Raw genomic sequence first — 17227 nt, forward strand, 5'->3', positions numbered from 1 at the left:
ACTCAAGTTGGCAAATTTGCCAACTCTGCGCAAAACTTACCACTCACACTAAATTTAGAACTGGGCAACCACCACCTCCCTGTTTAATAGAATATTTTTTCATTACCTGTTCAACTTCAGCTGTTTGTTTTCCCAGCGTTTTGTCGCAGATGGAAATGACAGTCGCTTGATGGATGCACTTTTAATTGATCTAATCGCTTTTTATTTGATGCAATAATTAATACTAATACTACTTACACTTAGTTAACATGCAATGCGCGCTCTATCGGTCTTGCGTACTTGGCTTTTTATCTTTCCTCAATCAATTTCTGTTTTGTTATTTGTTGCTGGTTTACGTTTAGTGATTATCATTTTTCTTTAGTCATAAATATAGATTTCGTTACATGGTTTTTTTGTTGTTGCAAAGTTGGAGCACAAACTCAATTGTATGTGTTGTATATTGTATTTGTTGTACTTAAGTTCTGCTTGTGTTGTGTGTTTATTGTATTGTTTATTAAAATCATTTTTGAAATCCTCTAAACGGCACAATTTTGACGATTTTGGCTCCCCCACAAATAATTAAACTATTTAGGTAACACGTAGTCGTTAGTCATTGATTAGATTGTTTTGTTTTTTGTAAATCTCATAATTTCTGTTGCATTTGATATAAAAAGCATTATAAAATGCAGCCTGCAGCTACCGGCTGCCCCCTACCGCAATAATATTATATTTACGTAAACTCTAAGTTTAAATTTCGCAGTTAAGCTGCTAATTATAATATAATATACGTAATATATATACTTGCTAAAACATATACTAATTGACGAATTGGGTGTTTGTTAGTGTTGCCAATGAAATGAATGTTGTGTGTGGCTTTGTGTGTGATCTTTTAAAATTTCCAATCCTCCTTCTCGGATTACAACCGTACGTATGAGAGTCACAGAATTTCTTCAGCAGCTTTTTTTGTTGGCCTTATGCTTATCAAAGTTTTAAGTTATATTCGTGATTATATTAGATAGAATCGTACTTGCGGGGACATCAAGGAAACAGGCTACAAAAATGTGTTGTGCTAAATATAATTTAAAATGAGAAGGTACGTGTGAGACGCTTCTTACGCGTCACAACTTTTATACCCGGCACTCAGTACTACATCTGCACCTTAGCACCAATTTTACATTTGTTCTTCATCTGTCACCTACATCAACAACACTACTCACATACTCACACCAACACGCTCCTTAAGCTCGCCACCCTTTCCTAGAGCCGCACACTGCAGTCTGGGCAGAGACGCGGCAGAGGCAGAGACGTGTCTGCGCGAAGCAGAGTGTGAATGAGAGAATGTGCAGCTCTAGATATGGTCATTCCCTACGGAATGTCGTTTTTAGTTTTCTTTTATCTTCAAAACTATAAGTTTGGGAGGTTTTCGCCCTTTTGCGGGGGGGGCGGAAGGGGGCGGGGCCAATTTTTTAAATACACTGGTTTCAGTGTGAGCATACAGCAGTCTGGAGAAAAATTTGGTGGCTCTAGCTCTTATAGTCCCTGAGAACTAGCAGACAAACAAGACGGACGGACGGGCAGACGGACAGACAGACATGGCTCAATCGACTCGGCTATTGATGCTGATCAAGAATATATATACTTTATGGGGTCGGAAACGTTTCCTTCTCTGCGTTGCGTACAACCGTTATTCTCCACAAATAATATATACCCCATTTACTCCTCGAGTACCGGGTATAAAGAACCGAAACTAAACATTTTGGTAAATTAACTAATGGTTAAATATGAACTAAACTATAGTAGAGATTGCAGCAGGTGTGGTGTGGTGTCCGTTAAAAAAATATATCCGGTGTGTCGTACAGATTGAGGCTCTTCTCCATTAGCGTTCCTGACAGCAGGTCCGCCGCCTCCATGGGCACCTCGAGCGGCGACGGTCGTGCAGCACCTGCAGCATCAGAAACACCAGCAGCACCCCTAGCTGTTGTGCCCCGTCCACCCTCACCATACGTCTCATATCATCGACTCTGCACCGAGCTGGCCGCCGACGAGTTGGAGGAAAATGCCGACTGCAGGCTGGTCATCGAGCCCTTGTAGTTGACAGAGCTGAGCACCTCATAGAAGAGGTTCAGTTGGGCACCCGACGGACTGAACCAGTGCATTAGATAGCTATCATTGTGGTGCATCACATGCGAGCCCTGCACACTCTCCTTGTGCCGACAGACGAGCGTTGGCTCCTCCCGGAAGTAGTTGACACCCTCGACAAAGTCCTGCAGATCAAAGTAGGAAACAGCATCATCTGTGGGAAAGAAAATTACAATGTTAACTCGTTCAAGGGGGGAAGAACTAAGGTGTCTGTCTCTTACCATTTTTCTGTGGCAGCTCTTGGGTGACTCGATACAACGTAAAGTGCAAATCGTTGCGCATCACATCAAAGTCCCACGTGAGCACACTCTTGGGATCCTCGTTACGGATGAGCAGCTCGTGGCTAAAGCCCGCCTTTAGATCCACACTCTTGTACAGATTCTGATGGTCATGCTGATGGGCTGCCGATAAACGCTTCATAGGTGCCACAGCCACTGGAGCCAATGCCGAGCCACTGGCAGGCGAAACAATTGTCACATCATCATCATGATCCTCCAGGGAATTCATCTTGTAGAGCGTCTTTGGCACCAGTCCACCCTCGTGTATCATGGTCTGGGGATACAAATTTGAAATGTTTAACTTATGCAAGTTTATGGAAGCTGAAGTAAAGATCTAACTTTGGCTAGAAGTAAGCGTAAAACAGACACACAGGAGACACGGACATGAGGACATGGCTTGTGGCGGATGTCAATGCTAAGCAGCAGCGGAGCGGCAGCGGCGGCGCATTTATGGACTTGACACAAAAAAAACACAACAAAGACGACAAAAGGAAAGACCAACACACAAAGAGGAGTGTAAAACAGAACGATGGACAAAAGGCATAAACTGTGTGTGTGAGTGTGGGGGACATGAGACATGACATCGCAAAGAGAGAGCGCAACGAGAAAGAGTAATTGTTGTAGGGAGCTGCTTACACAATCGCATTTGGATAAATAACAATGCGTAAAATATTTCTGACTGACTTGCTCCACATGCGACACAGGCTGCAGTTTACCCGCAGAGCCGCAAAAGAGGCAATAAAATGTTGAACAAATCAAATATAAAATGGAATCAAAAATACTTTCATACATATGTATGTATGTATCTACAACTGCCATCCGATAAAAACTGACTGCAAACTACTACAAATCGAGTCGAATGAGGATGGATCCTCTACACTCACCTTGCAGGGTCCACCCAGAAAATCTGGCACTATCTCCTCGTCAATGTACTGGGCCAGACCGTCCGTCATGTGTGCACAATCGGGGCCATAGAACAGGAACTTTGAGCGTGTGTGTTCATCTGTAGAGCAGGAAACGATTAAAAGTCATTGACACTGGCAGAGGAAGAGAAACCCCTCGCCACTCACCAATAAATGCGCTCACAATGGTCCAGGCAATAGGAAACACTCGAGGCGCTCGCACCACCAGCACTCGGCCCATGGTTTCTGGATAATTACGCTCCACGGTCTCGATGATGTACAGCAAAGCCTTGATACCGGGACGCCACAGATGGCGCATGGACAGACCCTCCAGATCCACCAGCAGCGACCAATTCAAGACAGGCTTATCTAAGCGCTCGGCAGATTCATTGATCTTCTGTATGCCCTCCTCGCAAATGTGTAGGGCCTATTAGAGGAGATATTTACAGGGGTTCCAAAGTTTAATTCGGATACCAAACATACCAATTTTAGTAGCCCCTCCATGCCCAGACTCTTGAGCAAACCCTTGACATCCATGTGACCCAGACGCAGTATATAGATGGGTCTACCATCCTTGTCTTGATGATGCCAACCGCCTGGGAAGTGCTCCACCACCACCGCTGGCTTGGTGTACTCCTCGAGGAGAGCATCAATGCGATGCTCCTTGCGCCATTGCAGCGAATCGCGGAGCATGGCAAAGGCCTGGCTCACGTGCCAGTCTCTGGCTGACAAGAAACGCAGGATGGTCTGATAACTGGGCACACGCTCCAGATCATCGACACCATCGAGCATTTTTCGCAGCTCCAGCAGCTTGGACTCTTGCATCGGTGACAGTTGGCCCAAATTGCGGGCTATAAAATCGCCATCCAGCAGAATATCGTGATGTTGATGCTGTTCCTTTTCGGGTGTGGGTGACTTGGGGGCATCGAGTGGCGGCACCCAACGCTCCACATGTGTGATGCCCTCCTCCTCCAGCTGACTGATGAAAAACTCAATAATCTCTTTGCCCTTGAGCGTTGTCTGTGTGTACTGCTTCATGCCCATCTTCTCCATGGAATGCTCAAAGCCAAAAAAGTTCTTAATGTCCAGCGTGGCAGTCTGATCGAAGCACGTCCATTCGGCATTGTCCGGATGGGCGTAGTAGCGACACCGCTCGAAGATTTCGATGCGCGAGGAGAAGCTCTCGTTGACGGCCTCGATGCTCAGCGTGCGGGCGCTCATATCCAGATAGTTGTGCTGCAGAAAGTACACAAAATCCACGCCAATCAGCTTCTTGAATATGTAGGGCGCATCCACAGCCAGCTTGCAGCGACGGCTAGTGTTCCGCTTTGCCCCATTCTCCAGCGATTCATCCTTGATGATATCGCAGTCGAGGACGATGGGCATCTGTGGGCATTTGGGAAAGCGTCGCTCATAAGCCTGCAAAAAAAGAGAGTGTGGATTGAGAAATGAGATTTGGATGGGTGTTTATGAAACCATTCGAGATTTTTTTAGACTTAGGGCAGGGATGGCTGCCCTATGGTTAAGGGCACAATGCCAATCGGCCTTGAACGTTGGCCAATTTATGAACATGAACTTGGCTAGGACTTTGGTCTCTGCTCCCCAGCCGCGACTCTTTCTCTTTGATACAAAACATTTGCTAAATATTTGCCAACAATTTCTACACTCACAATAAATGCTATTTTTGGTATACTCCTCGGGTTGCGGGTTTTTGCTCAATATTTTCAATTAAATTTCGGTTGAAAACGTTCATAATTTCATGCTTAATGCTTGCCATGTTTGAGCAGGTTTTACACATGCTTTAAACTATTTTTAGTTGCTCCAATTAGCGGTAGAGCATCTGTGGTTCGTGCTGCTTTTGGCCTAGTTTTCTTTATGACCCTCCTTCCGCCCCAATCAAATGAGAGCTTCTTCAGCTTTATCTCTTCGGGTGGCATAAACAAATGAGCAAACTACGCCGCACTCAACACACGGCCATCTATGGGCTACACTGGTCAAAAAAAGAGGCGACTAGTGGGACTATAAAGTGTGCGTTAGTACCAGATTTTATGATTCTAGTTAATAACGAGAGGGGACGTGTGAGACGCTTATTACGCGTCACATTCGCAGTTCGAAAAAATCTGTTTTATCTGCAAATCTATTAATGATTTTTTCCCAAACTGATTTTTAATAGAAAGTATAGATATATTACTCAATCTGCCTAAATCTGGGAATGTTTTCTTAACGTTGAAAAATGCTATCCAATTTTTGCTCTGCCAATCTTCTCTCCACTGGAATTCTCATTAGATCATTTTCTTCTTTGAAAAGCCAAAATAGAGTGCTTATTGCACAAACAAAAAATTATCTGTGTACAAACTGTACCACAAAGATTCCTTTGTGTTTGTTTTTCCCCCTACCCTCTGTGCAATTTATAATAATTACCTAAAAAGCGCTGCTGTTAATTCACACACGGAATGCCATGCCAGAAGTTCCATTCCCCAACACAAATTCCCTAATAAAAGTTTACAAATTATGCAGAACAGAGGAACTTCCAGGCAAACAATTGTGGAAGCAAGAGGCGCCACAGTGCTCAGGACGGACATGGCTTGGCCCATACCCCACCATCAAGGCCATCTCTCCATGGTCGCGTGTCCTTTAAGATGCACTCGAAGGCTGACATTTTCCTCCGACTAGCAACGTTCGTAATTAAGCCGAACTTGTTTAATAATTAAAAAGTTCAAGGCAGATTGTGTGTCGCCACGGGACTGTGTGTCCGTGTCCGGCTCGGTAGGCTGTCTGGGAAAAAGCGAGGCCAGGACAACTTGTTATGTTCCGTTGGGCCCCCATCGATTGCTAAATTATTTAACTGTTGAAAACGTGTGAACAACCACATGAGCAATGATTTACGACCTCTGCATGGGGGCCTAAAGGACTCGGGACAGATTTACGGCCAGAACAAACGAGAAAGCCCAAGCAACAATCCGGCGATCCCTTTCTCTTCCCCCACACACAGTCGCAATCCCTTTTATTAGGCTGCCAACGGATGGATTAGTTGTCCTTGTTCCTGTGGAGTCATGGCATATGCTAATTGGCCATTAAAAACTTTGTCGGTTCGTTGCTCGACGTTTACACTGACTCAAAAAGCAGAGGGACAAGGTAGATGGCAGTGGGGAGTCAGTGGCACACGGGTTCTGCTTTTGTTTTCGCTTTTTTCAGCGGCTCCTATACTATATATAGAAAGTGTGCAAATTTACTTGGCACATGTGACGTAGTATCTATCATCAGGCGTATACGTATTTTAACTTCTCTCTCTTCTCCCTCACTGCCCCCGAGACACGACCCTACACGACTCGAAGCGACTCTCGAGAGCGTGTCGGTGGTGTCGTCGCTCTGAGCCAAATGTAAATTGATGATGACCTTGATCTACCGGCATACACAAATGCATTTCAGCCAAATGACTATTACGTCAATAATGAAATATTATAAAATACTTTTTGCGAGTTTATGGAAGTTGCAATGATAGGAGAAATCTTCGTAAACAAATAAGTAGTTGTTATAACTTATAAGTGTTTGCACTCATTTCTAGGATACACAACTATAAATAGAGGAATATGGATTGTTCCATTCAGAGCAATAAATCTTTAGATCTATACAATTTTAGATAATCGTATGACAAAATGTATGTATGTATACCAATTAATTGAGAAATTTTCTAAAATAAAGGGATTGTCAATGATACATTTTTAGCTCCTGCCCAGTACCGATTCTTTTGCACCTAAACCCTCTCGTGGATGGGTGCAAAAGTTTAAACAGCTTTTCTTGACATTTAATATTATAATGCCGAATCAGCTTTGACACTTGATATTTATTTATTTTGAAAGTTCTGCTGGGGCCTGGGGTGTGGAGCTCAAGTGAAAAGATATCCAATGTCTAGCCTTGGTATTGCCTCGTACCAGTTACCAAAGAGTTACACTGTTTATTACGTTCATTGCGCCACCAAACATTAGTTGATTGTACAATTTAAACAATAATTTAACTCATATCATGAATTGGTGCAATCCCCAGTGTGCAAAAAAAACTGTCCAATCAGACACATACCCCGAACTGCCTCACACAAACACAGACAGGGACTGGAGGCACTTTCATACATTTCATCAAAACGTGACCACTCGTTCTATAGGTGATAGATGGGACAGGCAGATAGTTAGATAGTATAATGCGATTATTTACTGTTAAGCCAATTAGTTTTTTCCTTACTCGAGAGGCAAATGGTATACAGTGGCAAGCCATTTATCTATGTTTCGAGTCAATGACATTATGTTCTGGACTTTTGGACTTCTATAGCAACTGCAGAGAGCAAAAAATAATTTTATTTTTTTTTAATAAATACTGATAGTAAAATAGTTTCGCCAGCTGTGATGCAGAGAGTCTTAATTAAATGGTGTGGGGCTTTTCCTCTGATAAGTTCTAGATAATACACACTATAAGGAAAATGCGTCATTAAATATTCGGGGTTCGGCAGTGGTTTGCGTGGGATTTTATCAGAAAAAATATGTCTATGGAATATAAGGCAATTTGATTGAATGTTTATAGACGCATATTAGTACAGTCTACACTCAATAATTTGACTTGGGAGCTTGTAAAAGCCAAACGAAGTCAAGTACCTTAAAAGGCGGGTATCCAGCACCGCGAAAAAAATTTTCCTGCCCCGGAATAATTGCCAACCATATATTTCGTGTACCAGTCTATGTACCAGCTGTTCTCTCAGTCCAAACACTCATTTCGTATCGATATATCGACAAGAATCTGTGGATTTCGTTAACGTTGCTGGATACTCAACAAACGAAAAGTTTCCGGTTTAGTTTTTTATACCCGGTAATCGAAGAATGTGCGTTTTATTTGTGCACAAAAAACCGCTAAGGTACAGATGTGGTACTGAGTACCGGGAAGAAGCGTTTCACACGCCCTTTCTCGTTTTTATATTGAGTTTGGCACGAATTTTTTTTTTTTTCGGTGCTGAATACCCGCCTGAAGAATCAAATATTAAGCTTGAAAAAATAATTGGTCGAACACTATTTGACCCTAAAACTGCTGTAAATAGGCCCTACTGAGGGCCCACTGTACCACTGCTGTATATGACAGGCAGTACTGTTATCAGTTGTATAACCGACACACTAACACACACCCAACACACGCATTTACTACATAGCTATATAGCTTTTTTTTTGCTTTTAGTGTAGCAATGGGCCATAATCGCTTATTTCCTGTCTCAATTGTCAGTTTTGTCTCGTTGTGTGAGAGACGAAAAGACGGATCTTGCGAATGCAAAACACGAATATGAGCCTCTGGACACCCCCTTTCTATCTCTATCTTCTCATTCAATGGGACAGTGGCTTCCACTACTAACATTTTGCTCTCTGAGAGGTTATTTGTATTTTTTTCAATTTCTTGTTACGAATATAAGAAAGTGCCAGAAGTATCCGCTAAAACTGTGCATAGAAGGTGCAACTTTCCTGAACATGCAATATAAGTATGGTTAAATGTGATTCCTCAAATAATTGTTACATTTATGGGAACAAATGATATGGTTAGGGTATCAGAAGCTGCGACCTTCCAAGCTATCCGTCGTCTCCGCCTCGCACTCATCCTCCAGCATCTCACCCTTCCCCGCCTCACTCATCTTTTGTTATGAGAGCGATTTCCCATTCATGAAACTACAACGGACAGAGAGCCAAATCAGAGATAGAGCGAGGTGGCTAGAAGTAGAGCGACTCTCTCTCTCTCTCCGTCTCGATGTGCAAGAGAGGGGGAAATTATGGCTCTCCAAGGTTAATTTTATTTATCTTCTGCATTGGTGCGAAAATTAAGGGAAATCCGAGTGCAAGAAGATTGCGCTTCCGAATGAAAATCAATCAACAGCTGCTGTTCGCATACTTGAGAGTGTTCTAACCAGCATTATTCACGAGAAATATAAATAAAACAAACATGTCTATAGAGTGGAGCAGAGCAGCGACCGCGGTGAGGGCGGAGGCGGAGGAGAAAAAGAAACACGGAAGAGACACGCCTACACGCCTGGTGTTAGTACTGGTTCTGGCTTGCTGCAAATAAGATACACACCTTCATCACCAGCTCAAAGGGATGTTTGTAGACCCGAACGGGGGACTGAAATTTCTGCACCATCTTGTTGTTCTTGTGGTCTCAATTTACACTTGACACTGGTTAAAAATCAATTTTCACTTATTGCACTTTTTCGTATTCGTATTCCGTGTTTTTTGTCGTGGGTGGATGGATATGGATATCGCCTCGGTTTGCGAGTTAGTTTTACTTTCTCATGACACTTCTAAATAATTATTCACAGATCTATTTGAACACTGCTTAATCCATTCTCTGGGTTGCTTGTGTTGTTGTTGATGTGTTCTTATGCACACACACAGGCCCAACGTGTGTTTGGATAGTTGTTGGTATATTCTACTTTTGGTTTCACTCCAAACGGTCTGCAGATGATGCACACCAAATGCAGACCAGTTGAATTTTGGAAGATTTGACGTTTCAAGCTGCAAAAATATGTGAGAAAAGTAAGGTGTCGACGCCATGTAAAGACGTCACAAAAAATTTCAGGGTTGCAAGGGATATTTCACCTGGCGATTTTAATACTCCATGATTAGTTTGTTTTTAATCGGTAAAATTTCAACCAATAAAATTGAGAAAAAGAAAAGTATCGATAAATAACCTATCGAGAAAATACTGTTATTTATTTGAAAAACAAAACCATTATTGTATTGGTTCTCATTTATTAGTAGACATCCAGTCCTGTACAACATCCATATTCATCCAAGAGATGGATGGAATCCCATTCAGCCTGACGCATATTCATAGTGGAATACTGGATGGGGTTCGGAAAATCTCTAAGGATTAATATTCTCGAGGTATTCCGGATTATTAACAGAAATCATCATGACATCATGTCACACACGTTGGCCTCTATTCAAGTTTTCAGCTGGGTGCTGAGCATGATGGTCCCCAGAGACTAGCACCTAATCAACATTAGCATTTAAGTTAAGTTAGTTATTTCTTCTAATTTACATTATATTCCCATATATTCCAAATAGTTAATAAATTTTTCTGACTTTTTACGCGTTTTCATCTTTCAACTAATGAGAAAATTCAAAATTTGCGAAAAATTTCATCTTGCTCTATTTTTTTTGAAGAAAAGGTGGGGTTCGTTTCAAATATCGAGAACAATATCGATATCGAGAAATGTTCTCTTCTCTCTCCTCATTTTTGCGTTTCAATATGAGCACATAAATCCCACAGAAATATACCAAAAACGTGGAAGGACGTATGAGACGCTTCTTACGCGTCACAACTCTTATGCCCGGTACTCAGTACAACAACTGTTGTACCTTAGCGGTTTTTATCAAATTTTGTTCTTCATCTTTATCCACATCTACAACACATCTCACACCAACACGCTTATTTAGCTCGCCACCCTCCCATAGAGCCGCACACTACAGAGTCACAGCAGAAGCAGAGACCGCATACTGTAGAAGCAGAGTGTGAATGAGAGAATGTGAAAAAAAAACAAATAAAAGAAAATTGCTTCATTCTGGCTATAATAATGATCCAATCGGATCCCAATTTAGTGAACTGATAGATATGGTCATTCCCTGCGGAATGGCGTTTTTAGTTTTCTTTCAACTTCAAAACTATAGGTTTGGGAGGTTTTCGCCTTTTTGCGGGGGTGGAAGAGGGCGGGGCTAATTTTTTAAATACATTTGTTTCAGTGTGAGCATACAGCAGTCTGGATGCAAAATTTGGTGGCTCTAGCTCTTATAGTCTCTGAGAACTAGCCCACATGGCTCAATCGACTCGGCTATTGATGCTGATCAAGAAAATATATACTTTATGGGGTTGGAAACGTTTCCTTCTGTGCGTTACTTACAAGCGTTATTCCCCACAAATACAATATACCCTACTTACTCTTCGAGTACCGGGTTTTAAGAGGTTTTAAGAGCTAACATTTAAAGCGCACATGAAGTCAAGAACAGAACCGACGACGAGAACAGCAATTGGAAATACATACATATGTACATTTATATGATATATGTTGTGAGAAAATTTAAGGTGTCGACGCCATGTAAAGACGTCACAAAAAATGTCAGAGCTGCGGGATATTTCACCTTGCGATTTTAATACTCCGTAATACATTTTTTTGAAAATTAGCGGTACAATTTCAACCAAAAAAATTGATAAAGAGAAAACAGTCGATAAATTACCTATCGAGAAAATACTGATAGTTATTTGAAATTTAAAACCATATTGGATTGAACCATTGATTCTCATTTATTAAGAGACATCCCGTCCTGTGCGACTTCCATCATTTGAGGGACAGAATGTGGCAAAATTACCTCCATTGGGATTTGCCTTCACGTCCACATATACTCGCACGCATTGGGACAATTTGGAGCAGGAGATTCCAACCATTGAGGAGGTCAATCCACCAATCATTAACAGTTGCTGAGTTGTTGTTTAGTTGTTGATTTAAGATTCTTTCCTGTTTGATTTTAGTCCACCAGATACTTCATATCGAAATAAAATACTTTAAATAGCTCTCCAACCTTTTTTGCGAAAGAAAGGACTAGGTTAGCAGTTTTCTCTCTCTACTCATTTTTTCGTTTCACATCGATAGCATCATGGATATTATCCGAATTTTTCCTACTCAATGGTTGAAACTATCGACGGTGGCCACTATCGATGTTTTCCCAACCCTAGAAGCAGCGACGACAGAAGTGCAATCGATTGTTGGCTGCCATCCCTAGAATGGATTTTCGTGAAATAAATAAATTGAATTGGCGTTTAAATCTGAATAACAACAACAGCCTTGTCGAGTACAGCAGTGCGGTGAACAAGTACCCGACTTCCGATGTGCCGGACGAGCCTCCAAAACTACTCAGACAAATCGATTGTGCGACCGGGGCGACAATGGGCACGAAACAAAAACAGGCACCCACAACACCAGCCTCAGCCTCTGCCATAGGCGTCGAAGACGAGGGGTGCGGCGGTGGTGGTGGTGTCGCCGTGGGGACAGGTACTGGGACTGGAGACTGCGCTGCAGCAACAGCAGTAGCTGCTCTTCAAACAGAGGGCAGCGGCGTGGTCGGTGATAAGGCAAGTGCACTCTCGCTCACACTCCGTCGTGTATATGCAATTTTCAGTGATTTCTTACCCTCCCCTCTTCACAAACACACACGCATACAGATTGGAGGCGCGGCAGCCTACTGCGCCTTGGATCTGGATGTGACCGGCTATGGAATGGCAGCTGCCGCGGCTGCCTTATCGCCCACCGATGCGGCATTTGGCGGAGGCGGAGGCGGCGGCCTCAGCTCCAGCCGCACCTCAATGAACAACTCCACGGAGAACCTGAGCTACGCCAGTGACAACTTTTACGGCGACGATCTCATCCTGCTCGACGACGACGATGTGGAGGCGGAGGAGATATCCCTCAATTCTGATGACTGTGTGTACGCGTATCGCGGCGACGGTGCCGATTTTGACCTCTCGCTGGATGCCGCCGCCTTGGGACGCGGCGGACGGCACCATCTTGACTTTGGGCTGCCCGTGGGTATGCCAGATCTGCTTGGGGCCGATGATGAGACCGAGTTTCTGGAAATGGACTTTGAACCGGATCCCTCCTCCGAGCTGGAGTTTGCCAGCGGTGCCCAGGAGCTCGGCGGCCTGTCGCAGGCCAATCTGCTGCTCATGCAGCGGGACTACAGCCAGATGAGCGGCATGGGCATGGTCACGCCCACGCAGGGCAGGCAGCTGTACAGCTCTCCCATCGACGATTTTCCCCAGGAGGATGCCCTGCAGCAGCAGAAGCAGCGTCTCAACAAGAAGTTTGCACGGATTAGCCTCAATCTGGATCAGATCAAGGACGGCACTGGTAATGGCGTGGACATGGAATTGGATGAATTGATTGGCGGGGCAGAGGAGGAGGGCGGTCATCCTCATGTGGGCGGACAGCTGGCAGACACGGCACTGGCCCAATCCCTGCCCAGCACACTATACACCGGCTCCAGCTTCAGTCGGAGCACCAGCGTGCCCAGCGATCATCCCGAACCGAAGCTGACGGGAGCCAAGCCCAAGCGACTGTCCAACTCCTCGTCGGTGATGTCCAAGAGCAGCTCGTCCTCGAAGTCGCGACGCTCCCAGCCGTCGGCCAGCTTCGATGAGCGCTGCTACAGTTGCACGGACTTCCGCGCGACTTCCGCCTCCTCCTGCCAGCAGCTGCCCCTGCAGGGCGCGGATACGGTGGCGCCCATGCTGGTGGCTGCTGCCGCCGTGGTGGCCATGGCCGCCTCATCCTCGTCCATGGCACACTTTGACTTGACGAGCAGCAACGAGGACAACTGCCTGGACTGCCTGGAGAAGGAGTTTCTGGCAAACACAATTGGCAAGGCCCTCGACATGAGCACGTGTCCCAAGTGCCGGCGTCGCGTGGGCAGCAACAGGGGCAGCAGTCTTTCGCTCTACACCCGGGCAGAGCAGACACGATGTCGCAGCGGTTCGCCAGGATACTTTGATGAGGCTGGTGGCCTGTTTGCCGGCTGGCACAGTGGTGCAGCTGGCGCCGGTCCCAGTCTGGGTCCCGCCTACAACCAAAGGTTTATTTCGTGTGATAATAATTTTGGCGGCGTGCAGGTGAGGCTGCTATAAGGGAATCCTTTATCCTTTATACGGATTGTTCCTAAAAATGCTTTTCTCGTTTTTGCAGCTGCTCAAGCAAAGCTTTTCGACTGAGCCGCTGGTGGCGCGTCTGTCCACAGGACAACTGTGCGACGAGGAGCATCTGGTGCAGGCGCTGGACAAGCTACACATTTCCTACGACAAACCCCTGCTGCACACATACTTTGAGCATCTATCCAAGCCAGTCAGCAGCGCTGGGAATCTGAAGCAGCTGTTGCTCCAAGCCTCTAAGCGGCAGTGCAACCACCGCAAGCTCAAGAAGCTGATCGAACTGGCCACCCAGCAGCAGCTTCATGTGCAATTTAAAAGGGTATGCGAAGCTGAAGAGCTAAGATGAAACCATTTAATATTTCTGCTCCCATTTGTGCTTAGACAAACGATGGGGAAACCCCGATGGCTTTGGTACCCGTAAAGGTGTCGGATATTTTGGATTCCTGGGCACGCCATCGAGATCTCTCTGTTTTGCGGCAATTGGATGCGCGTTTCCATCGAGCCAATGTGCTGGGTAAACATAAACAAGGGATGCGACTTGCCGACAGCTCCTGTTAACCTTTCTCTCTCTTGTGTAAACAGGAAAAGTTGGTCAAATTGTGCGCCAGGCAGCTGCAGCATCGTTTGCAGCAGCCGCTGCTGCCGCCACCTCAACCTCCACTTCGGCGACGCGGCGTGCCTTGCCCGAGCTGCTAATGATACCGCAGTATTATGATAGTGGAGAGCTGACATTAACGCGCAAATGTTAAGAGCAAGGACACGCACACTCATCCACACAGAAGAAGAGAACACCCACACACTAAAAACTGATAATGATAATTGTATGCTTAGCTGCGTTCTATGTTGTCCACTAATTGAGAAGAAACGAAATAACCCCCCCCCATGGAGAGAGAAGTAACTTGAGGCAGAGAATCCCTACCCCAACCCCTCCATGTTTAGTGTGTACTTAAAAAACAAAGAGAGATGCGGATGTAAACGCAACGTGTTACGTCTCACAATTTAATCGTTAATCGAGTTTTGCAATATCGAATATAGTTACAGTACCAGTACAAGTAACCCACGCCCTCGCCCTCGCCCATTATCTATGTATATGCCACCACACGCCCACTAAAACGTATATATATCACCCGTATACATATATACATAATATATACATACATATGCATACACACAAGACATCATTATGTATAACTCGTACATAGCTTAGCTTGTATACTGACAAACCAACAAGGAAACAAAAGAAATCTGAATAAACTCTAAGTAGGAAAGTTAAGTCTCAGACACACACCATCTCATCCAACAAAAAAAAAAAAGACAAGAGACAGTCAGAAACTCGTCCTGCTGCTGCTGCTAATGCTCCTGCTCCTGCTCGTGCTCTTGATCCCTCCTCCCTCGAGTCGACTCGACTCCACTCCACTCCGATTTGATGTGTAAAACGGTGAGATTGTTTTTGTTTTTAATAAAATTACGCTTTATTAATTATTAATGTTTAAACAGTACTTTCAAGCCACTTCCTCCACTCCCCCTCCCCATTGTTCTTTGTGTCTATTGGTATCGCTGCTGTGACTGTCGCCCGCCTGCATTGTAATAGCCACCGCCTGGTCCCCCCGGTGCACCCATATTCGGGGGCATTGGTGGTGGCGGTGCAACGGCGGCGTTATAATGCGTGGGCGGCGGCTGCTGAACGTTCCATGCTGCTGCGGCATACTGTGGCATAGGCACTACGGGTGGCGGAGGAGGCGGTGGCGCATGGTACATGTGATAGTTGCCCGGTCCTCCTCCTCCACCAGGCGGCGCTGGTGCCAGCGGCATTTGCTGCTGCACCAGGGGCAGCGCATCGTTGTTACTGTTATTCATGCTGCTGAGGGCGGAGGGAATGGCATTGGCAAGCGATTTGATGCTCTGTATGTTGTTGAGGTCCAAATGGTTGCCATTGCCACTGCTGCTGTTTATGGGTAGCGGAGGTGGTGGCTGCTGCTGGGCAGGTGCTCCGCCTCCTCCACTGGGATTCATAGGCTTCACAATTGTGGGACTGTCGGCGCGACTGGGTGGCTTCTGCGGCGGACTGTTGGGTAGCTGGGCCTCCTTCTGTGTGGACTGGTACAGATCCAACACCTGGTGGCATATATCCTCCAGTATCTCCATCGTCACATCCGACACGAACATGTCCCACCAGCGCTGATGATGCGGCTGCCGACCCTCCCAGTCCTGGACCGTAAATTTGCTCAGTTTGCTGGCCAGATGGATGAGCGCAACGGCTATAATCTCCGGCTCCCACTGAAGACAGACGACCGTGCTGAGGGAGTCGTTCACGAAGTTCCATGCCATTTGGACCATCTTCTGGAGCTTCTGCTGGTCGCCCTTGAAGCACTTCGCGTACTTCAGGAGAAACGTGTACGGATGCTCCACCTGCAGGTCGAACTTGATTGTCTGCAACAGTATTCGCTCCAGTGTCATTACCTCCTCCTTGGGATCGTCCCCGAACGAGGAGAAGTAGCTGTCGTTGAGGATGCCGCGGGCGGTTTTGATAATGTCTCGACACTTTTTTGGCGTCTCCTCCACCTTGCCGGCGAAGAAGAGGCAGCAGCAGGCGGTGACGTAGCGCGGAAAGCTGCGGAACGAGTGGAACATGTAGAAGCGATGGAAGTACACCACTCCGGTGGCCATCGTGCTGTGGCTAAGTCCCATCTTGGTGCCGCACTCCATGATGAAGCGGGCACCCTCCTTGCGGTAGCGTCGCTCATTTTCAAACGTGATCCCATCCAGAATCGACGGTGTCTCTCGCAGTTCCTTTTTGTCATAATACCAGCAAGGCATCGCTCTTTTCCGGCTCCTGGGATGGTGTGGTGGTGTGGTGCGGTGTGTGTTGCTTTCAGTGCTAGGGATGGTACTATGGCGCTCTACACGACTCGGGCATGGCAGGGCAACTTGTCTTGCACTTTACTCAAATTTACTACTTTCTAACTTAATAATTTTGATGTTATTTTTAACTAAACGTACAATTGTATTAATACGTGGAAAAATATTTCTCCCTTTTAATCTTTGGCTGGCAACCCTAGCGGCGAGTGTTGGTAAACTGTTCAAAGTGGCCTTGGACGATGTATGCAGACGGGCGCCGATACGTGTATCGTATTTAAAGTGAGGTAAGCGGGATTCAATTCTTTACATAATCATTCTCAATGGTATTAAGTATTAATAAATAATAAACGTATC

At 45.4% G+C, this 17227-nt stretch overlaps 3 protein-coding genes across 4 annotated transcripts; 1 reads left to right on the forward strand and 2 right to left on the reverse strand.

The window, feature by feature from the left end:
• Positions 1-1685: 1685 nt before the first annotated feature.
• Positions 1686-15383, reverse strand: LOC117587915 (protein real-time). Of its 2 annotated transcripts, none has more exons than XM_034278899.1 (6): positions 9395-9848; positions 3782-4717; positions 3467-3725; positions 3281-3399; positions 2340-2670; positions 1686-2272 (listed from the first exon to the last, which is right to left on the reverse strand). In XM_034278899.1, exons 1-6 carry the CDS (start codon positions 9455-9457, stop codon positions 1992-1994), a joined length of 1989 nt encoding a protein of 662 aa, XP_034134790.1. In that variant the 5' UTR covers positions 9458-9848; the 3' UTR covers positions 1686-1991. The 2 variants fall into 2 exon arrangements, with proteins under 2 accessions (XP_034134790.1, XP_034134791.1); XM_034278900.1 differs by lacking the exon at positions 9395-9848 and adding an exon at positions 15353-15383 and having other exon boundaries at positions 1687-2272; positions 3782-4183.
• Positions 12064-15327, forward strand: LOC117587913. The gene is made up of 5 exons (XM_034278894.1): positions 12064-12445; positions 12536-13978; positions 14052-14333; positions 14396-14528; positions 14597-15327. Exons 1-5 carry the CDS (start codon positions 12098-12100, stop codon positions 14761-14763), a joined length of 2373 nt encoding a protein of 790 aa, XP_034134785.1. The 5' UTR covers positions 12064-12097; the 3' UTR covers positions 14764-15327.
• A 75-nt stretch (positions 15384-15458) lies between the features above and the next one.
• On the reverse strand, positions 15459-17071 carry LOC117587917 (cyclin-K). Its single transcript, XM_034278902.1, has one exon. The coding sequence runs from the start codon at positions 16829-16831 to the stop codon at positions 15560-15562; it is 1272 nt and encodes a 423-aa protein (XP_034134793.1). The 5' UTR covers positions 16832-17071; the 3' UTR covers positions 15459-15559.
• Positions 17072-17227: the final 156 nt, after the last annotated feature.

This window comes from Drosophila guanche, unplaced genomic scaffold (assembly GCF_900245975.1).
Source record: "Drosophila guanche unplaced genomic scaffold, DGUA_6, whole genome shotgun sequence".
In the NCBI taxonomy this organism is placed as follows: Eukaryota; Metazoa; Arthropoda; class Insecta; order Diptera; family Drosophilidae; genus Drosophila; species Drosophila guanche.

What these genes read in the sequence shown, in the direction of transcription:
- LOC117587915 (XM_034278899.1), bottom strand. Translation starts at nt 9,457, where the DNA reads ATGGTGCAGAAATTTCAGTCCCCCGTTCGGGTCTACAAACATCCCTTT. An exon ending in CATTGTGAGCGCATTTATTG is followed by an intron (nt 3,400 to 3,466) that starts GTGAGTGGCGAG and finishes CCTGCTCTACAG; the next exon opens with ATGAACACACACGCTCAAAG. An exon ending in TTCTGGGTGGACCCTGCAAG is followed by an intron (nt 2,671 to 3,280) that starts GTGAGTGTAGAG and finishes TTGTATCCCCAG; the next exon opens with ACCATGATACACGAGGGTGG.
- LOC117587913 (XM_034278894.1), top strand. Translation starts at nt 12,098, where the DNA reads ATGGATTTTCGTGAAATAAATAAATTGAATTGGCGTTTAAATCTGAAT. An exon ending in ATAATTTTGGCGGCGTGCAG is followed by an intron (nt 13,979 to 14,051) that starts GTGAGGCTGCTA and finishes TCGTTTTTGCAG; the next exon opens with CTGCTCAAGCAAAGCTTTTC. An exon ending in CCATCGAGCCAATGTGCTGG is followed by an intron (nt 14,529 to 14,596) that starts GTAAACATAAAC and finishes TTGTGTAAACAG; the next exon opens with GAAAAGTTGGTCAAATTGTG.
- LOC117587917 (XM_034278902.1), bottom strand. Translation starts at nt 16,831, where the DNA reads ATGCCTTGCTGGTATTATGACAAAAAGGAACTGCGAGAGACACCGTCG.